Genomic DNA, 22,816 nt, shown 5'->3' on the forward strand with positions numbered 1-22,816 from the left:
TGTTGCACAAACGACAAATTCCTGCTGATTTTCATTTCTTTTTTCATTTTCATGTTGAAGTTTTAGGTCATGGGGTCCGATTCCAAAGTTTTTCCTCAGCGTGGTTTTAGGGATAGGGAACGAGGCACGGCGGGAGGTCAGGGTGCGGCAGGTCAGGTTCGCCATTCAGCTGTAAAAATGCGTCCTCCACAAGTCTTGAAATATGAATGAAGAGTCGAGATATAGGTGGGTGGGGGGGGAGAAGAACTCCGCACTGGTTTGTTTAAAAACTGCAGCACCATCCGGACATCTGACATCAAGAGCAACTGACAGAAACTCCGCTCTGATCTGTTTTGGATTAAGACGGTGCTGGAAAAAGACCGTGTGGCACTTTGATGGAGCTGTTTTTCATGTTTTAGGGCCAGAGCACTTTTTTCTTTTTTTTTCTTTTTTTTTTAAATGAAGGGAAAAGATGAATGACAGTTAAGGCAACACCCGGTGGCGGCATTTTGTGTTGGAAAACGTTTTTTTTTTGTTTTTTTTTGCTCCTCAACGTTAAAATGCAGCAGCGGAGCCGTGCGGGGACGTGGGTTTCGTGTGTGGAACGGACTCGTGGCCAGGTTTTGGAATTATACGTTCGACAGTCACAGTGTTGTTGTTGTTTTTTTTCAAAAAAAATCGCTGTTATTGGAAAATAAAAAAGAGGCCAAAAAAAAAAAGGTGGCCTCGTGTCAGGCTCCCATTGTGGGTCAGGTCTCAGTTTGAGGCCGGAACACCGGAGCACGCAAACATATATCCATCATGCTTCTGCTTCCAACCCCTTCCGTGCAATGTGTGCAAGCATGGAGCTCTCTCTCTCTCTCTCTCTCTCCCTCTCTCTCTCTCTCTCTCTCTCTCCCTGGTTTTGATCACCCTTCCTCCCTTTCTTCCCCTCAGTCTGTTTCTCATTGCGACGGAATGTGGCGTCTGTCTCATTGTCACAGACGCTGGGAAACAAAAAGCCTCATCACCCTCATCCCCATCGGATTCCCTCCACTTCCCTCCCTGCACGCACACACACGCACACACACACACACACGCGCGCGCTGCGCGCACACACACTGCACAGACATGGCTTTATTGACTTATTCATGCATGGGTTTGTTTTGGGGGCAGAGCTCCTGTCTGCCAGTCTGACAGACACCCTGTGAACCCTCGAGACTCCCCCCCCCCCTCCCCATCTTTCTCACACACACACACAATCACCCCCGCCCCCCCCCCTCCCTCTGAGCCCCCTTAACCCGAGCATGGGCAGAGGGAGTACTCGTGGCGCAATCGGGGGTTCACGCAGGTTTCTCCTCCATCGTCCCCCCCCCCCCCCTCCTCCTCCTCCCCTCTTCACTTTGTACTGAGAAAAAAAAAAAAAAAAAGGGGGAAGGTAAGCCCACATTTCCCAGAACAAAGACAGCCCAATTAAGTCAGTTTGAGTTAAGGTCTGTGTGGCAGAGTGCGGGGCGGAAGCGAGTGGAGAAAGCGGCGGAGGAGGAGGAGGAGGAGGAGGAGCGAACGGCGAAGGGAAGGGGAAGACGGAAACAGTCTTAACGCACAAGGAAGGAAAAAAAAAGGTGGGGGGGAGGCGGGGGGGGGGGGGTAAAAGAGAAGTAGAAGAAGACGGGGGGGAAAAAAGAGGAGCGCGAGTCACTTTGTAGCGGAAGCGGGTCGACTTCGTTTTTAGCTCCTCAATGGGAGACTATGAAATATTAATAGCTGCTCCAGCCATACACTTCAGAGGCCTATGGTAGAACTTAAAGTCTAATGAGACGCGGCTCATGAATTGCTAATGGGGATGCTGGAATGTGTGTTTTTTCTGTGTGCGCTTGAGTGTCTGCCCCTGTGTGTGTGTGTGTGTGGGGGGGGGGGGGGGGGGGGGGTCAAGATGGTAGCTGAGGGGTGGAGTGAAACAGAGCTTTCAGTCTTTCAAAGAGCAGAGAAACTTCATTAGAGGCGTGAAGTTCTTCTTCCATCCTGCACATCTAAGCGCCGTCGAGTTTTTCCTCCAACCCGGGAAGTGACTTCAACGTTCTCGGGCGCTCCGGCGCCTTTCTGATGCGGTTTCAAATCGTCCCGTTAATTGAAACAAAATGGAAATCAATTTGGTGTCTTTTTTCCCACCCGGGTGTCAATCTTTCGCGAGAGCTTTTCATTCACGGTTGGACTCCGCCGCTTGATTCATGCGGAAGGTGTTTCAAGAAATAAATCTTTAGGATTTGATTTTTTTTTCTCCTCGCTCCCTTCGCGTTGCCCCTTCACCACCCCGGGACTATCAAAAATAAAATACACCCTTTAATGTGTTCCACAAAAACATATCATGTGCCTTTTCTTGTCTCCTCACAATTTAGCAATTTATCCTGGAGATTCAAAATGCCAAAACTTTGGGTACTTTGGCACCGCGTTAGCAACATGCTAACGGCACCACAGTCCACCATAGCAGTGCGAACACGCTGGTGTTTAGCTGGGAATAATCTTTCATTTTAGCATTCTTTAACACTTACGTTTCCCAATTGGCACTTAGTGCAAAGCACATATAGAGTGTTGGACTAGTTGTATTTCTGAACTGGTGATGGAGCCAAATGCCCCAAAAATGCTTACATTTTACATTACATGTCATTTAACTTACGCTTTTATTCAAAGCGACTTGCATTGCATTACAGCCCATGCGTTACATTTTGCCTGGGGAGCAATTAGGGGTTAGGGTGTCTTGCTCGGGGACACCTCGGCACGGGGCACATGGAGCAGCCCGGGGATTCGAACCGCCAACCCTTGCGGTTCCCGGGCCACCATTTTCAATTTGACAAGGATGTGAGACTGTGAAATTATTAAAAGAAATATGTGCAACACAATGGTTGGTATCACTGTCCAGGAAGTCATGAAAAGAGGGACATGCGATGTTGCTAACATGTCTCCAGGAAAACTGTAGCTGTTAGAAAGCAGTTTGACCCTTTTATTAAAGGGTTTTATATAATCTATGATGCAGAGTTAGTCACTTGTGAAAAACAAGCACATTTCTCGTGAGTTGACTTTTAATTACTCACCAGAGTGACTTTTCACCTCCGGGGGGGGGGGGGCAATAGTAAAATGACACAAAGCTTCACACAACGTATTGAATAAAGTTCCAAAATGTGCCATGTAGAACGACCCTGAACCCTGCCATGTCATCTCTGTGGTCCTCTCGCGTTGGTCTCACATCTCCCACAGCAGTGAGGTACCTGGCCGACCCCCCCCCCCTCTCTCTAATCTGTGCCAGGGCCGGCGGGAGAGGAGCCTGGCGTAACCCTGGCTGAGCGTAGCAGCGGGGGCTGAGCCATCAGCTGGGGGATTGTGGGCCGTGTGCACGCCGGAGGAGGGGGGGGGGTTGGAGGCGAGGGGGGGGGGGGGGGGGTTGGAGGCGAGGGGGGGAGGCTGAGCCCAGAGGTGTCGCCCTGCATCACTGTGTTGCTTACTGACCTAATTTCTCACGTCCCTGAACTCCCCCCCCCCCCCTTCCCGGCGAGTCGGTGTTCTGTTGGAAAGTCACAAAAAAATGTGGATTGATCGTTGTTTGTTTGACACCACAATGGATGTCCACGGGACTCGGGTTTTCACAAGATTTTCCATATGCGCGTTATTATTAGTAAGAGCCAATTAGTAATTAAGGGCAAGAGCAGCAGGAGAGCAGCGCGTTTCTGTTGGAGCACACTCTACCCAAAGAAAAGAGAGATTCCAGTTATTATCGTAGTGAGAAAGCCACAAGCTGCAGTGTGGAGGTGTTGCTAAGTGCGTGAAGTGGTGACGATTTATTTCTGAGCCCCCGCAGGAGTGTTTTTTTTTTTTTTTTTACCGCCTCACCTCAGATCGGGTCACGAGTGCGTAAACACATTAAAAAAATCGAAAAGTAACGACATAATATTCCAACCAGAATCCCAACGTCGACTGAATCCGACGCAAAATCGGTGATAGGTGGTGCAAAAAGAAATGTGAAAAGTTGCTTTTCTACAAACAGGTTGTGGCGTCCAATACTATTTGCAAGATATGATACGATTAGATTTGATTTATTAATCCACGGCGAACGACTCACACACAAAGGAGCTGTTTTTTGTGATTATTCAACCAATTGTTTTGTCCATTAGCACTCTGTACTTTACCTGTACGCAGCATTTGGACCTGTATTAAACGTTAAAAACAGGCTGTATTCGATCATTTATAAAAACACCATTATGTGGTTGCATCCTGTGGATACCGATAAAGTACGTAGCTGCTGCATGAACAGATGATAAATGACAACTTGGTAAAAAAAACAAAAAAAAACCTTCGTAAGCTGGAGACATTTGACATCTGAACAGTGACTGAAACTTAATTGGCAAAAAAAAGTTGCCAACTCATTTTCGCCTTTTTCAAAGAACACATGAACTGCTTCATCACCACACACACACGTATAGATATTAAAACTTAAAAGTATCTTCTGGAAACAGGAAACACATCACGTCCTCCACACCAACTGTCGAGACGGAGACATTTCCAAAAGCTCATCATGTCAACCCCCCCCACCCCTCGTCATTATTCATGTGACTAATACATTCCCATCTCTATTTATTACAATATTTCTTTCTCAACAATAAAAGTTTTCTGCCTCAAGCGAGAAAAAAAAAAGAAAAAAAAAACAATTTCACCACGCTGTGGAAAAATGTCACTGAAATGTGCTACTTTTCCATTCATCTGATTCAATACGGCGCCATTTGCATAAAAATGCCACGATGGGGAGCTGGCTGCTTTGGCGTGCGGGGGGAGAGAGCCTCCCGGTGCACGACGTACGGCGTCTGCCGCACGCGTACGACTCCAACAAACCGGCGTGACTTTGTTTGCGTGGATCCAATCCGTCTCACCGAAAGAGCTCTTACGCAAGTTGGCGGTGCATGCGTGTGCATGTGTGTCACACATGCACCGCCAATATGTGTGGCGTTTGGGACGTGCAGGAGTTCATTACTTTGTGTGCATGTGTGTGTGTGTGTGTGTGTGTGTGTGCGTGAAGGGGGAGGAGGGGGGCGCAGCCTTTCCGCATGAGTGGGGCTGTCAGTGGGCATCAGTCAGCCAGCCAGAGACAGGCGGAGCAGATCATTAGCACAGACGTGGAAGGGAAAGGGAGAGAAAGGGAGAATGTGGAAGGCGAGGGAGAGAGAGAGAGAGAGAGAGAGGGAGGGAGAGAGAGAGGGAGAGAGAGAGAGAGGGAGTGCAGGGACAGAGCGGAGGGGAGGCCTCGGCGCTGCGTCTGTAAATATCCGTCTTGCAAGGATTACGGAGACAAGCCGGCGCATTGCTCAGTCACGCAAGCCACGCCGTCCCCCCCCCCCCTCCGGCCCCCCCCTCCCTCTGTCCTCCCCAGTCAGCTTCGTTACTGCAGGCTCCAGCTGCCGTCTTATCGGTCAATAACGGGGGGGGTCGAGGGTGGACTGTGTTTCATGGTGGTGGTCAATAAGGCATCATTTCATATGCACGCGCGGCACACAGACCGAGGAGCTGCGTCTGATTAGGTCCTCGCCATCAAGGATGGTCACATGTTCGGTCCATTGCAACCGCAGCACCAAAAAAAATACTCAGTTCAACGTGACATTCAAAATGCAAATGACCAGCTGAAGAAGGAGAGACTTGGTGGGCGCGGCAGAGGCCCGACACCTCCCGAACCGCGAGTCCCTTGTAGTTATTTGTGTCTAGTTATTTGTTCCCTGTGGTCACAGAGTGGGAGTGTCACCCGAATACCAGAGTCCTTCTGAGCTGAATACAAAAAAGCCACCAGGAACAAATCGAGACCCGTTTTTAGTTTACCAGTTAAAAGTTCTTCAAGTTTAAGCCCCAAATTCCGCATTTTGGGACGGAAGCGTTATCTGAAACCAGAAGTCACGAAACAAAAGAGTGTTCTCGGAACATTGCGTTAATAAATCATCATTACAGAGTTGTAATCTCTCTCGTTAACATGGAGATAATTCTAGCTGCTTCACGCACTATTGGGCATCTTGTTTCTAAAGGGCAACAATATATAATGATTTTGGTTTGCTGGTGAAAACTGGTCACGTTATGAATGCATCTGATACGTGGTGGAATATAATAATAAAGCAGCAATAAATGTTCAAGTACCTTATAAAAGTTTACTGGGGAATTGTGTAAATGTATAAATATTAATGTTTCACCAATGATTTTCATCCTATTAGAGGTTTAGAGCCTATTTTGACCCCGGTAAATTTATACAACCCTTTTCATAAACACAACTAATTAAACATGACACAAAGTCCTCACTGGACCTCGTTACAAAAAAAAAACATGACAGCATCTTTCAAAAAACACCTTCCAAACAGGGCGAAATCGAGACGAGCGACGAGGCATACTTGTGCAGTCCCACAACCGTCACACTGCAATCAATTATCGCGTGTTTTCGACCAATTAGACTTTTAAAAAAAATCAAAATAAAATGCAAAGCGCCCCAACGAATGAAACATCACATTTCAGCCAAACCTGCCGCGTTAAAGACGAAAAAACTGAAATGTTTGCGCCTCACACCTGCTTAATTCTCCTCCAGCCTCCTCTGCCTCTCAGCTGTTTTGCATTTTGCCCCTTCATCGTTCGGCGGGGGTGGTGGGGGGGGCGGGGGGCCCATCGCTCATCTTTTAGTGCCCGAATCCTGCGGTGACCACCTTCCCCTCGGCGACGCCATTAAACGGGGGAAAGATTAACGCCGCTGTTAAACCCACACGCCGACTTCCGTGGCCCTCGTCAAAGACGCATTTGATGAAGTCAGACTCCCGGTGGGGGGGGGGGGGGGGAGGCTGAGAAATGGAGGGTCGGGGCAACAGACGCGTGAAGTTTTCCCGGGAAAATGAAAGCGGTTACTACTCGCTCCCATCCCGCCGGGTTTTTTGGGGGGGGTTGTGGATCCGTCCGATCAACTGTGCGAAGAATCTCCATCTTTGCGCTGTGCAGAGAAACAAAATGAGAGCTACAAGTCACACCCGTTGTTGTTGTTGTTTGTTTTTTTTCTTCTAAATGAGCTGGTGGGCCCCCCCCCCCCCCGGCAACAAGCTGTGACACTGATCCACCGTATCGGAAGATCCACTTAACGGCACTTGACCTCGCGGCGGCCTTTTGACTCATCTCCTTATCACGTCAACTTTACATTTAGCCATCGAAAAGCGGCACTACGACACTCAAAAGTACGTCTAAATCAAAACGAGTTCCACCGGGAGCAGACTAGTACTGGATTTGAGGAAGACAGGGGGAACAGGGGGGGGTGTCGGGGGGGGGGGGGGGGTATTCGAGGCTGGCTGTCGTCAGGCTCGGCGTCAGCCATCACATGGGGCAGAATGCTAAACACAAAGCAGCTGAATTCTGACCTATTTTCGGCAAACTGACACAGAAATTCAACCCGAGAGGCCGTCTCGCGCTTCTAACCTCCGTCTTCCTCCTGGGACAACCTCAGCAGTCCATCACCCACACACACACACACACACCATCATGTACATCTGCTGAGCCGTGAACTAAAGCCGTTTAATGGTGTCCAATTAATAATCCCCGAAATGAGAAGATGGTAAATTATTTTCACTCAGTTCCAGCTTGAAAGGCTTTTATTTTAATTTGTCCAAATATGCCGTTGGACTGATGAATATTCATGAGGGGAAATACTCATCCCTGACCCTTCCCTGTGCCGACAATAGACATCTTCTCTTTCTGTGTATGGGCCAGACTCGACAAACCGTTAGCAGGCGGCTAACGTAGCAACTGCTTTAACAGACCTTTAAGACAATTAGAAAATAACTGTGATCAAAGTGCCATTACAGTCATCTTTAATGAAAATTAATTAAATTGCCAGCAAATGAATGTGACTTGATTGATGCTGAACATCACCGGAACAAGACTAAGCTGCACAGGCTGATTGATGGTACTGTAAAATTAGGATTATCTCTTTTCACTCTTTGCAACTATTCACTTGCTTCAAAACATTTGAACGTTTATCTTTCGCTGTACAAATCATTTACACACACACATAATTCCTCCTGTTACAAATCTCACTGAGCCTCATAACTTAAACCGCTCTTATTCTTTACGGTTTTGCTCGTTTGAGGGTTCCGAGTTGCACTTTCCAAACTCTCACAGTTTGATGAATGAACCATTTTGACCATTATCTTAATCAACATCCCTAAATAGATGTTACCCCGCCGTCTACGCAAGGACGGAAGGAGACAAACCTGTCAACCTTCTCCTTGGCTGCTGATCATCTGCAACGAGAGAAACACCTATGAACCCATAAAGCAGACACACAACACTAGTTGTGTACTCATAATGGCTCTTGGATCTATAGCAAGTTGTACATCGGCTTATTTGATGAAATTGCACTTTCTTGTTTCTTCTGAGGTTGTGTCCTTTTGGTTGAAATGCGCTTATTGTAAGTCGCTTTGGGAAAAAAAAGGGTCACCTAAATGACATGTAATCTGCACGCCTTAATCTACCTTAATTTATAATGTATCAGATAAACGGAGGGGAAAGAAGAAACTCATCGGGCTTTCTAGTAACTAACGTTTCTAGGCAATGTTGAGTTATGTTGACGTGCTTCTGTAACTTTTACTCAATTAACTCGGTTATGTAACGCACAACCATGCATTTGTTTTTCTAAACCCACCTAAGTGGTTTTGTTTAAGATCCCAAGGCCGACCACCTGTTTCCTGCGACCATAAGCCGGGATTTCCTGAACCTAACCGGGTTACGTGGGTTTTTAGTTTTATTTGAATGTACATCGTTAACATTAGGTTTTTAAAAAAATGAAGCCGTCGTCCAGGAGAAAGGATACTTCCATTGAAACATAACTTTCGCCGTTCACCTGCACACGCAAAGACACCGGCCTGGTCTCATGCTCATGGGTGTCTGCGTGTGTCTGTGTGTGTGTGTGTGTGTGTCTGTGTGTGTGTGGTAGTCATTCGCAGCTGCAGACAGGAGGGGGAGTGACTTTTGAGAGTGTCTGAGAGGCACATCCTGCTTGCAATTAAGGTGGAATCAGAGAGAGATCTGCGCTGCCTTGATAATGAGCCTCATCTGAATTATTAACTAGAGCTGTACCCCCCGGACCTGGACTCCCATCAGGCCCAGCAATACAACAACAAGACCAGATGCACGCGCACGCACACACACGCACACACACACACACACACACACAATGAGAATCTTCAGACCCATACGAACCTCTATCGAACCCGTTTCAACGCGTGCCGGAGCTACAAAAACTAATCCCATTTGCAGTAAAAAATAAAGGGCAACACTTTACTTGGAGTGGTGCTCATGCGGCATCAAAGGCCCATTAGGAACACAATGTGAGTGTGAGATGCTTTATTAAAATCAGTACATATTTTAATGAGTACAATACGAAGAAAGTTAGGGGGCTGAATACTTTATGAGGCGACGGTGTCATTAATCGCATTAAAATTTAGTGCAATTTCAGATGCCTGATTGCATTATTTTTGTGATTCCGGTGGGACTGCGATCGGTTCGGTGCTGCTGTGGATTTATAGATCGGGGCTCGTTAGTGCGACTGTATTTGAACGGTAACTCCGTTTGATCGAAAGTCATCTCAAAATGTGAATTTGTGCCATACAGCAGAACACAAATGTTCTCTTCTGTACCGCCCCCCCCCCTCCGCAGAAGAATGTTAATAAAACAACCGGCCTCACATCCTCTTCCTGAACTCCTCCATACTTAAGTGACCTTAACGCTACTCGAGCCACGTAGAACCGAGGTCACCTGGCCCCCGAGCTGGAAGGGTCTGGAAGACAATGCGGAGGCGGGGGGGGGGGGGGGTGGTTGTGTGCTGGGGCCCCGGGCACCGATCCCGGGGACCCGCCTTCCTGACCGACTCTGGAGTGTCTCGGGCCTCCTCTCGCTTGGAATTTCCCCGTCTTCCACATGCTTCGCTGCCCTGCCGATTTGAAGTGGGGCCGAGGGGGCGAGAATATTGTGTTCTATTCCCGACCCACTGTGACTCATTCAAAGCAGTGAAACACCCCCCCCACCGCGCCTCCGCTGCTGGTGCATCCCTTGTTTACGTCCCAGCCCTTCTCCAGATTGAAGTGATAACCGCCCGCGTCCTGTTCAAAACGCCTTTTTTTGGAGGGTGTGGGGGGGGGGGTTTGGTTTTGTTGCTCGCCATCAACTGACACAAAACGCAGCTGATCGGATCAAAGTGTGTCTCTTCTCGGCCCGCCGCCGAAACCGAGAGCCGCCTCTCCTTCTGCTACGCCTTTGTGACAATAACAATAACTGTGCAGAGGGCTCCGTGTTGAGCCGGCGCCAGGGCCAGGCTGGCACGGGGAGCCCTCCGAGCCCCCCCCCCCCCACCCACCCGCCCGCCCGCCCGTTTGCACCGTCTCCAACCGATTCCCCTCCGTCTCGTGCTGGGCGCCGGAGCATCACGGGCAATGAGGCCCGCTATCAATGTGCTCTCTCTCTCTCTCTCTCTCGCTCTCTCTCTCTCTCTCTCTCTCAGGCTCCCACTCAATTCTGAAGCCAATTCGAGAAGAAAAAAAAAAAAGGGTTTCATTGGCAGGACAAATAACACCTCGTTCTTCAGAATGCCTCCTCGCCTCCTCTCTTCTTCTCCCGCGCTCTCTACGTGGTGCGCCCTCTTCTCCTTCCCCGCCTCGGCAGATCGGGGTGATGGCGGCAATAATTGAAATTTAAAGAGGCACTATTAGGGGTGAATAGGTCAGAGGGATTTAGAAGGTACACACCAACCTGAAGGCAACTTGACCGATATTAAGGCGGTATTTTAGAAATAAAATGGAAACAGTCTTCCCCCTGCATAGATATCCTATAGACCTTATGAAAAAGTCTTTAAGTTTCCTTTTTAGAATCTATGATCCTGCATCACTTATCGGTTGGGTTTCAGTAAATTGTCTACGTGGTACTGGAGTTTTCTTAAGTTTCTCTACATAACATTAAGGATCCTCAGAATTCTTCCAACCAAGCTCTTGCGTTACCTGGAGGAAGGACTCCGTGGCATGTCCGCTACTTTCTGCCTATGCAGGGAATATTATTATTATATTTTGACAAGACGCCTCAGTGGATGTGAAGCCTCAGATTGATCCTAACGCCTCCCACAGGGGGCATTCATGAGCAATTACATCTAAACGAGCACTTCCCCGAGACAATCTGCGATACCGAGAGTAATGCTCGTCAATGTTTGCAGCCGTGATGGATTGACGGACCAAAACAAAGACTGTAAAAAGGACCGTATTATTATAAGGTTAAGATTAAGTCAACACAATATGTTATTGTTGTTATAGTCACATTGCATCACGGACACTTTGTAAATGACAGGGATTCATAAAGGGTGTAAAGTTGCTCTTTAAAGACCAAAAAACGAACAGAAATAAGTGTGTTGTTTTTTTTTCCGACAGTATAATTTAGCGTGTGCTCATTATGTCACAGTCTGGTTACAACACTAACAAACCCGCGATGTTCCTCTTTTGTGGAGCCAACAGGTAGAAGCCGTGAACTCCTACCTGCCCGTCTGCTGTGGAATGCGTGCACAGTGCAGCCTGCAGACAGGCCACAGCTCAGCACATCCATTCCCACGCACAGCCACTTGTGAAATGAACATAACAATGCGGATGTGTGCGTGTGTGTGTGTGAGCGAGTACCACCGCCGCCGCCACCAGCAGCACCGTGACCACCTACAGAACTGAACTCACTTCACACGACCAAACACAGCCTCCCACCTCGGATGCGATAACAAACATGGCCCCAACACTTGACCACAATTACTGCACCGCAGTCAAGAGAAATCCATACATAGTCATCACCGTGGTGACCCTGCTGCTGGATGGTTAAGCAACACCGTGCGCGCGTGTGTGTGTGTGTGTGTGTGTGTGTGTGTGACAACAAAGAGAATCCATACACTGCCACCGGACACAAGGAGTGAGTGAGTGTGTGAACGAAATCTCATCTACCCCGATGGCCTCAACGCTCGACTGTGATCGACACCTCAACCGTGTGTGTACAGTATGTGTGTGTACAGTATGTGTGTGTGTGTGTGTGTGTGTGTGTGTGTGTGTGTGTGTGCGGTATTAAGAGTCAGTTGGCCCAGATGAAGACAAAGGGCCCAGCGGCTGAATTGAGCAGCAGCTCTCAGACAGGATTACGCAACAGCTCTTAAAAGAGTGCTTTTAATAGCAAGACTCTGACTGGATCTTATTTCCTTCTCACTCGTCCCATCCAACCGTCCATCCATCCATATACACCCCCCCCCCCCCCACCTCCACCCTTCCTAACTCGCATCAATAGTGTTCAATCGCAGACAACAATGTGTGTTGTGTATGTGTGTGTGTGTGTGTGTGTGTGTGTGTGTGTGTGTGTGTGTGTGTGTGTGTTGGCGAGTGATTCTACACCTCCGTGCTCCTAATCTCATTAAAATCGCTGCCAACTGTCACAGTCCAACATGTGAGTGCATGTGGGTCTCTCTCTCTCTCTCTCTCTCTCTCTCTCTTTTTGTTATTGTTGAGGAGTGTTATTATGATTGAATCAAGTTGTTTTTCACTCGGAGCCTCTCTCCACCAATCAGATTCCGCGCCAGAACAGCCAATCAAAACGTCCACGCCGAGCCTGGACCGGGGAGCAGGTATCAAGCTTGGAATCCCTGGGCAGCACGAACAAGGCCCGCGGAATTAAGCTCAGCTTTAAATCCAATTTAAAAAAAAAAAAAAAAAAACACACACACACCATAAAGATTGGACAGGGGTTTGTTGCCGCTTCGGCTTCAATCAAATGGTGATTTTATTGAGATTAATCTGCGTCTTAATGCTGCTCAATTTGGAGGCAAGCGGCATGGAGCCAAATGGGGTGACGGGGGCCAAGGGAAGGACCAACAGAAAGGAGACAATTTCACTTCATCACAAAAACGCTGTACGGGTTTGATCCCATGACAGGAGACGGGGATTTTGGATCAACTCGGTGTCAAACAAACAACGCAGATGGTGTGAAAGGCCCGTTAATCCCACTCACTGCAACTTGCAATTTTTCCATCCCCTGTACTCCTTAATTTGTCCGGCTGGTTCAGAAAAACAATGTGCACAGCAAACCACCGCTCTTAGGGGTGGGGGGGGGGGGGGGGGGGGTTAAAACACAACGCAGCGCTGTTCACCCCGGGAAAAACAATTCAGTGATTACTTCTGTGGCTCTGGAGGGAGACGTCACGGTGATGTCATCACGGTTGGCCTCCGGACTGAAAGGCAAACTAGAGGTGTGAGCAGGTTTTCAAATACTTTTTTTGCGTCTAAAAAGAATTTGATTTAAAATGTGTCATTTAACTCCAAGTTGCAGTCTGGGTGGGTGTGTTGTCTTTTGGAGGGTCACATCTACTATTTAGAATTTACTGAAATGTCATTTGAAACATCAGATCTGGTCTAGAAGTCATTCAGTGAGCTTTGAAATAACAACAAAAACGTGGTCAAATCTAAAGGATTGAGTGGAAGCCACAGGACCTATGGAAACAAAAGGCCATTAATCCCCCCCAAAATGATGGGTGGTATTCTTAAGTAGATTACAGCAACCAATCTATTAGATTAACCTCCTATTAATTTGAATTTAAGGGATGATCTGTAGTTACATCTGTTTGCTGTGACACCCCATGTCATCATCTCTTGTTATTGTCCTTTTAAACCCCTCGGCTTGTGCCACGGTTTAGCACAGCCTGTGCGTAATACAACGTGCGCGCACTAGATCGCAGGGGGCTTGGGAATGGAGGAGGGGGGGGGGGGGGGAGCGGAGCGGAGGGGAGGGGAGGGGAGGGGGGGGGGACTCCAAACGGTTTAACCCGGGCACCCAACTGGCGGCATGGGTGACTCAAGAGCGGCAAATCGGAACGGAGTCACGCTCTGCCCCCCGCGTGACCCAGTAACGCGGAGGAATATGGGCTCGAGACCAGACACTCCACAGTGCGTCACTGTGCGTAATAATTGCCTATCCAAAGAGAACCATGAAGGGGGGGGGGGTGGGGGTGGTTCCGTGTGGCTTCTCCTATATGCAAAGGTTGCAATCTCGTAATACGATAAACCCAGTGAACCCATGCGCGTGCTCCCCGCCCCTTCCCACACTGTAGTGCGGAGTGACACGGGGACACGCCGCTGACATAAATTGCGGGAACCAGGGGTCAATTATGTGGCTTTCAAAAAGGCAGGATAGGAGTTATGTTGCAGACACGGACTAAATACTAAATACAGTGCCGCTTCTTCATGTGTCAGGGTGAGAGGGAGGGAGGGAGGGGGGGGGGAAGCTCTCATGTGGCCTACCTTCCATCCGGCTGAACTGTTGCTGTCGCCTTTATCCTTGAAATAAGGAACAAAGCGAACCATCCAGTCATAAATTTGGGACAGCGTGAGTCTCTTCTCCGGGGTGCTCTCGATGGCGCGGGTAATGAGGTCTGCGTACGACAGGTTCCCCCACGCGTTCCGTCGGGAGGACTTGGCTTTGCGCAGCTGGCCGGCCGCGTCGAGCGCAGCCCCGGACATGCAGGCGGGAGCGGCCACCACCGGGGCCGGGGCGCCGGCCGGGTGCTTGATCTCCGCCGGCGCGCCGCCTTTTCTCTCGGCGCGGCACGCCGGCGCGTTGTACTGCTCCACTTTGACCGACGCCAGAGCCCGGCTCGACTCTTCTCCCGCGGGGAAATCCTCCGGACACGGCAGCGGCCAAGTGCACGACCGCGAACGACTGTGGGGCTCGAATTCCGAATCGATATCAACCTGATGCGCATCCATGCCGCTGTTCTTCATCATCATCAGCATGATAATCTCGGGCAAGGTCACGAAAACAAACAAACAACAACAACAAAAAAAGCCTGTAAATAACAAATGAACCGGTGAGTGGAAATGTCCAAACTGGTCCCTGTGCGAAGAAAGAATAGTAAACGTGTATCGTTTCACACACACTGATGATCAACCAGTATGAAAACGCCGGCAGCGGTGTGGGGTATTATCATTCTCCTCAGTGCAACAATGTGGCATCACATCAGGACAGATGAAGGTGTATCCGAGGCATCAGCAACAGAATCAGTCTCTCTTCCATGTTAATCACACAACGCCGGCTGCGTGGCTGCATGCGGTCAAACATCCATTGTGAAAGCCAGACACCACTTGGAGAATGTCTCTGTGATCGCTCCGGCTGCAGCAACAGTTGATCCCTTTGACAGATGAGGTCCAGTGCCCCGCAGAAAAAAGAAAAAAAAGAAGACAAAAAAGGACCGCGTCTCAAACTCCTCCAAATGCACTGACTTTACATTTGTCTCCGGGATGTGATCCCAGCTCCACTAACTACCGTCTTTCTGCAGGTTGTATCGACTGAAGCTCACTGCGAGCGCAATTACTCCCTTTAGAAACAGAAAAAAACGGTCTCTCATGAATCATTCATATGAAGCCGTGAATTTCCAAACGGGAAAAAAGGAGCCCCTCGTGGATTTGATTTGGAGCATCCTCCGCGTCTCCTCCGCGTCTCCTCCGCGTCTCCTCCGCGTCTCCTCCGCCGCGCGCCGCCTCACTTTGCCGTAGTAGATATTTCCACCTTTTGTCTTTGGCTTCCCGTTGACATGTCACATGGGCACCGTCTCCCTGCCTATTGCTCCCGCTGCCTTCATACTACACGCCTGTGTGTCTCTGAAGGTTTCAAAGCCACTTAACTGTAGCCTGGAATAAAGTGGAATAAGTGCTGCTTCCATATAATTGGACGACCGCCTCGATCAAGTCACTCCCTCCAGAACAGGTCTCCAGAGGAGGAGGAGAAGGAGGAGGAGGAGGCTGCGCGTGTGCGCGTGTGCGTGTGCGCGTTTGTTTGCGTGAGTGGTGGGGGAGGCAATTCCCAACAATACATTTCCTAGGGTAGTCATTTATATACGTGCAAATTCAATCACATGTATCCTGTTTTAACCCTAATTATTTCTTCAGTGACCTTTGCCATGAGTTTTATTCCAATTATTAGTATTAGTTATAAGTAGTAGTAGTAATAGTAATGTTCAATTTAATGCTCATTGTAAGATCAAGGGTGCAGATTCTCTTTTAAATGGTGAATGCCTCTTTTTCTGAAGAAACCTTTCAATATGAAACTCCACTTTTGGTTCGTATGCCCTCATTGAAGGTTGCACATGGTGTTTTATGTACTTTGTATTAATGAGGCATCCGACAGCTGCATGGGATAAAACCTTGGATTGTTCTATTTATAATTCATAATGACGTATGGTCAATATTTGCTAATGTAATCCACAAGTGAGACACTGTGTACAATTGCAAATAGTTATAAGTTATTCATAATTTCCCCCAGATCTAGATGAGTTATTGCCCCAATTTTAACGATACTGAGGTCATATTCAAACGTACCTTTACCAGCAGCAATTGTTTTATTATTCTGATTTTATTTCTGTGATGTATTTGATTCCATCAGTTGAGTTTATTTATTAATCTTTTGAAGTGAAAATCTAGTTTCAAAGCCTTCTTTTGGACTTAAAAGGATACATTTTTTCGTACCACTGGTGAAATCTTTATTTTGAATGTCCTGAAAAAGGACCAAAAAACCAGCGTATTTAGCCAGCAGTATATTCGTATAAACAAGAGAATGGGTTAGTTAGTGAGTGGATCTAGGGTTGGGAAACTAAAACATGGTTAAAATCATGGAAATATTCCGTTCACTAAAAAATCAAATGTTAATCGTACGAGACATGAACACACAACATCCTGCGTGGGATGAACGGACCTTTTTGTTTCCATGCAGGAGCTTCACTTAGAACGTTGTTCCTCCAATCAAAATGCGAGGTTTGAGGGTTCCTGGGCGCCTGAGAAAGTCCTGCTATTGAAATGGCAGCGACAACCCCCCCCCCCCCCCCCCCCCCCCCCCACACTTCCTTCCTAAGACAACTCCCTGCGTTCACATTTTCCACCATAACATTGTTAACATTCTATTTCCATTTACATATCATTTACTCTCTTTTTTTTGTTTGTTTTTTCCCCTCTGATTCATATTTCCTTAAGCTGGTGAAACCCCCTAACTTTTGTCAACATGCATCGAACGAAATAAAACCAAATGGGATTAATTATCCCGTGGGATTCTTTTTCCCGTTTATGGGGTCAGACAAGCAAACTACCGACTCCCCTCGCTGTCTTTTGTCACACGCCACTGCCTTTGGTGGGGTCCGAGTCCATAAAGTGGGCTCCATCAATAGCTGCTCTGTGTGTTGAAAGCTCCTCTGGAAACCCCCCCCCCCCTCTACGCTGATAGAGGCTGCCACTCTTTGACAGCCGGTTGTCAGTGACAACCATAACCTCAAATGCACCTAAATGGAATGCTTTCATGAGGACTAAATGGGCCTATCAACATGAAGAGAGCCGGGCCGTTCAGTGTGTCTGTGTGTGTGTGTGTGTGTGTGTGTGTGTGTGTGTGTGTGTGTGTGTGTGTGTGTGGGAGAGAGAGTGCCAGGGAGAAAAAGTGGAGAGAGAGAGAGAGAGAGAGAGAGAGAGATGCTGTAAATGGGAACAAACAGACCGAAAATTAAAAACACATGGCCGTGCGGTTTTTTGAGAGGGGATTTATATGCGCCGCAGAGAAGTTGTAACAGGAATGTGGTGTGACTCCCATCATACGGAATGAAAACACCGAGGCCGTGCCAGCGGGGCGGATGTGGCGTGTTCGGGCTGTGGCTTGCAGCAAAGTCCTCGTCATCACGGGGCTAGGTGATGTGCCGCCGCAGCGTAAACACGGAGGAACATGAGTCACGCTGTTGGACACGAGGCAGACAGAGAATTACATGTTTTTATACAGGCGGGGGGGGGTCGAGGGGGGGGGGTGTCAAAGACTCTGGGGCCATTTGTGCAACATGTAAGCAGTGAGCAATAATAGACATGCAACGCTTTCATTTCACGGCCGTTACTTGGCTGGATCTTCTCTGAGATTCGCGTTCCTCCATCAAATGTTGATATTACGCATATTTCTGCGTATGAGCTGCCTCTTGCCCATTGATCTCCAAGTCCACCCATGTAGTGGAAGGGAAATAACCTCTCTCTCCGGGACGTGGAATCATTTGGCGAATAATCCTCGGCGTTGAACCTCACGTCGGCTTGAGTCCAGTGGTTCTGTAGCTCCAGCGTAGCTCAGTATACCCACGACGCGGGTAAAAGTCAAACAAAATGCTTTATTTAGTCGTGTAATGTCGGAGGGGGGGGGGGGTCACTCCACAGAGAACTATCCCCTCACTTTGTGTTTACCCCTCTGGTCTGACAGAGGGTTTCGTCATATCTTAGCTGAATGTTTTGGTGTCACCTCTCTTGTAACCTTTTTTTTTCAGCTGCAGGCGGCTGTTTTAAATTTAAAAAAAACGAAAACCCTCTGAAGAACGGCACAACACCTTACCAGCACTAAACAGACGGAGGTGTTGTCAAGTGGCAAGAAACGGGGCCAAGGGGCTGGTTTTCGTGATCCGTGCACGTCGAGACCGGTTGTGAAGCGCAGCGTGCACGCTGTCCGGTTTCTACGTTGCACGTTGGCCTCAAAGCGCATCCCGGGACCCTTCCGGGCACCGGACCCACACATGGGTGACATTGACGTGCATGTTGAAGCAGCGTGGTCAAGGGTCCGAATTTGTGAAACCTGCTCTCATCGGTTTCCAATGAGAGAAGTTCACTCATTCCAGAGAAACTGATTGATTTTTTTTATTCATTTTTTCATGACGAACACAAACTGGGCTCAGGGTTTAGCCTCAGCTATTCCGGGGGACCCGTGAAGACTAATTGCCTCTCCTCCACGGGTGTTCCTCCTTCATTTTCATGCCATATCCAGTGAGTCAGGCAACCTGCAGGATTATTGATGTGTTTACTGTCGGAGGGGAACGCCACTCCCTGCCTTGGGAAACCCTGAGGCTCTCGGTTGTTGAGTAACACTGACTGCTGCCACCGCCTCCGATTGGGAAAGTTGGAATGTGCTCTTCTCTGCTCATAATGAGGGCAAAACAAAAGGGGAAGAGAGGTTGGCACCCTGTGTTTTTTCGACTCAAGAAGCTGAATTTGTAACCATGGCCTATGGATGTCTTCACTAGGGGAAACGCAGCATCTGTCAAGGCCTCGCAGCTCCCTCAAGGTGCCAGAACGCGGTCTCGGGTCTTGCTGTTGCACTCTTGACTATTGTGTTCTCTGATCGCCCCTGTTGCTTCACAACAACACACAGTTTGAGTTGTTTTCTGGACATTCCGGCTCACTCGTCTTTTAGCTGTTTTATGTTGGTCTCCACAAACTGCTGAGAAAAACACCTGGCTCATTAGCTGCTCAACTATGTTCTCCAACATAAGTCTCCAACTTGGTCCGCCTGCGGTTTACACTACAGCACAGATACTGTGGCGCGGGGTTTGGTTTTAGGAATTTTGGCTAAATAACAGGTGCTTGAAATGAGGTTAATGAGAACGCTAGAACACGCCAGTTAAAAAAAAAAAAAAGTCAAAGGCCATAAAACCATAACGATGAACTAAAAAGATGCCGTGAGGAACGGCGAGGTTTGGAGGTACGTTTTCGGAGGTCTGTGGCTGTGGGCGAGACCTTTCGCTTTAAGTCTTACTAGCTGCACGCTCTAATGCGGCTAAAACATGCTGCTTTTTTAATTTTTCGAAGACTGCAGCAGCTCGAGCTCGTTTGTTAGCACGTGTTCCACCACCAAAGAAGAAGAACGGATGACTAAGTCCCCGGGTTTTTAAAATTAGAACCTGCGTTGTTTTTGTCCACTTTGCCCCCCCCCCCCCCCCCCCGGTTGGGAATCTTTGGGTTCCGCTGCACACTAGCTTCGGGCTAATCTGTGACACTACTCGACTTTGTTTTCAATGTTTGACCTTAAAAAACCTCACTTTTTTTTCCTCTCTCTCTCTCTCCATCAGGCCGTAATCCCTCCCCTGCAGCCCTCCCTCGCCTTTACAACCAACCCCCCCCCCGGGTTACACAAGGCGGAAGAACGTGTGGTTTTCTAGCGGGGACTCACTGCTGCGTGCGGAAGCTGTGGGAGCGCAGGGTCGGGCATCTCGCCCCCCCCGGGCGCTTGCCAGTGGGCGTCCCAGGAATGTGCCCTCTCTGCGGGGGGGGGGGGGGCACAACCACGAGACCCGACCAATGTCACCGAGGCACTTAAAAAGAAAAAAAAAAAACAAAGGGCTGCATTTTGCTCCCATGTTGGAAGTACGCGTTGAGGTAGAAACCAAAACACTGTGTCACATCCCTTTGACGACTACAAATACAGTAATATAATATTTAAAGTATCCCCTCAAGCTGCCGCTCAGTGGTGAAAGGGTTCGAGCGGACGCGGCGACAGACTCCTCTCAAGCGTACCTGGCATGAAGAGGTTTAGCTAACGCTTCCCGACACCTGCATTTAATCCTGTTTCAAATTGCACTCTCAACCATGAAATCCACTCACAAGAGGAGAAATACGCGGCGATGCAGCGCCGGGGTGTTACCAAGATAATCTTTCCCCTGCCACTTCCCCCAGTACAATTAAGGCATCGGGTAGGTAGGTTTCCTCTGAGCAAAATTCAAAATAAACCGGGGAACGGCATCACACCGCGTCGGCGGGCGGTGCCAGACATGTGGCAGACATTGGTGGTAACCGCGCCGTGAGGATTTCTTTGGTTTTTGCCAAAGCTTTGATTCGACCCAGTCCCCATAAAGAAAAAAAAACCCTCCTGATGGTGGTTGCAGCGAGTTAATCACATCAACTCTTCCAGGCCCTGCGGTCTGCTAACCCAGCACTGATCCCAGGACTCCCAGGCATTTTTTTTTCTTCGGGACCTACAACATGGCCTCGGCGGTGACGGTGACGCCCCGGGGAGGGGGGGGGGGGAGATCTTTAACCTCCTCAAACGCAAAAGCGCCACGTCGGGCTGAGGCTCCTCCGTGACCGTGGAAAGTGGAAGTCGAGAAAACGAAAACGGTTGGGGCCTGATCTTCGTTGCCCAGTTTTTATGTAATTGTGGTCGTCAAAATTTAAATTTTCATACGTAGGCATGAAAGCCGACGTTCAAAGAGGCTTCTCGACATGTCCTCATACAATGATTCATGTGACACTTTACGAAAAGGGACTGTTGTTATTTTTTTTTTTTTCCCTTGTGTTTTCCTCTCAATGCCCAGCAACACGAAGGATCCCTTTCGCCCCGAGGCAGCAAAACTACCAGGTCAGGCTTAGAGAACAAGAGCGTATTTTGGGTTTAAAGTGCGGATGTTGTGTGTGTCATCATTGACTCCGGGTTGAGTCTCCATTTTGGTATTCGACCCACCTACGGCACACCGGACCCGAGAAAGAAACTTACACTGGCATTTTGTCAGATGACGGGATGCAAATCGTGGCTTGATTTAGAAGAAAACTGGAGTACAATGAGGTCAAGAAACTTCATTTCCCGGCTCCTGTCCGGTAAGCAAAGCAACTGCTTTCTAAACTTTTTTGAAGATATTGGTCTGTGGGAGGGGGGGGGGCGGCGGGATGACAGGGAGGCCCGTAAAGAGCGGCAGTAGACGGAGCGGGGAGGCCGGGACGCGCGGTGTCACCAGGTACGAGTCCCCCTGTCTCGCCGCGTCTCGGGGTGCTTCGCCTGGCTGATCAGGGACGACGGGACCCGCTGCCCCCGAACCTTCAGTCAGCCGTCAACCCCCGAGGTCACCGCAGCAGGCAGAGAACGCCGAGCCGCACACTTTGGGGCGACATGCGTCGGCATCCAGCAACATGTGCCGGAGCCGCATGTGTGCAAGTGTGACAGCCAGCACCCCCCCCCCCCCCCCCCCCACTCTCCAAACCCCCCCCCTCCCCTCATTTGTCTCAGCTCGAGAATAGACTGGGCCGGGCGGAGAGGAAATTATGTGGTGCTGAATTTAATTTCTCTATAATTTCTATTATCTTGGCCGTCACGGGCTAACACTGGGGAACGAAAATGGAGGAATAAAAAAAAAAAAAAAAGAAAACACAACAACTTGGATTAGAGAGAGAGGGAGAGAGAAAAAAAACAAGGGAGTTCAGAGGGTCGTATATCATTAAGCAATTGAGAAAGTTAATTAGGCAGCTCTGATAATTATTGCCATGGCAACCTGAGCGCACTCATGCAGATTTGATTAACGAGGTGCCATTTATCTGTGCTGGGGAGAGAACAGGGCCTGCACAGAGCTTGAGAGACACCTAAAGGTGGAAGCTGTGTAACGTGTGCCTTGTGCCTGGTGTTGCATCTAACGCACACAAAAAGATTAGAAAAAGAAAAAACACACGGTGGACAGTTTATTGCATTTCTGCACTGGAATATCAGAAGTGAAGCAAGGCTTTCCTTTTCAAGTTTTACCAATAAACACACTATTTGAAAAATGAGTGTTTTTAAAAAAAAAAATGCTGCATTTCTAAATCCGCGAGAGACCGTCAATGGCGGCGTTGAATCCGGGGACGTTGTTGGGATTTACAACTGCGGGAGTGTGGAGTATATATACAGTATATATATGAGGCATTAGGGGTGTTTGTGGATTTTCCGCATGCATGTTGCCCTCTGGTGGAAAAAAAACACTCGTTTTAAGCCGGCGTGCCTTTTCAGCTTGAAGGGTGTCTGGGGTCTTGTTCTGCAGCACGGGCCCAGGGACACTTCATTGTGTGGCGGGGACCATTGTTAATGGCTGCCAAGAGAGCACAGCGCAGTGATAACAGTGCAGATAAAAAAAATTAAAGCACCGAATAAGAAAGCACGGCGCGTTTGAAAAGACAAGCTGTCACCAATCACGACTCGATTCAAAAAGAATGAACGGAGAGGTGCTCAAAAT

At 48.6% G+C, this 22,816-nt stretch overlaps 1 protein-coding gene across 1 annotated transcript in view; it reads right to left on the minus strand.

The window, feature by feature from the left end:
• Positions 1–15,766, minus strand: part of foxo6b (forkhead box O6 b) — a 31,759-nt gene extending 15,993 nt beyond the window's left edge. Inside the window, exon 1 of the mRNA XM_037474900.2 lies at positions 14,313–15,766. Within this exon, the coding sequence (XP_037330797.2) occupies positions 14,313–14,804 (492 nt within the window). The 5' untranslated portion in view covers positions 14,805–15,766. The remainder of the gene's footprint in view (positions 1–14,312) is intronic.
• Positions 15,767–22,816: the final 7,050 nt, after the last annotated feature.

The sequence above is a fragment of the Pungitius pungitius genome, chromosome 17 (genome assembly GCF_949316345.1).
Source record: "Pungitius pungitius chromosome 17, fPunPun2.1, whole genome shotgun sequence".
NCBI lineage: Eukaryota > Metazoa > Chordata > Actinopteri > Perciformes > Gasterosteidae > Pungitius > Pungitius pungitius.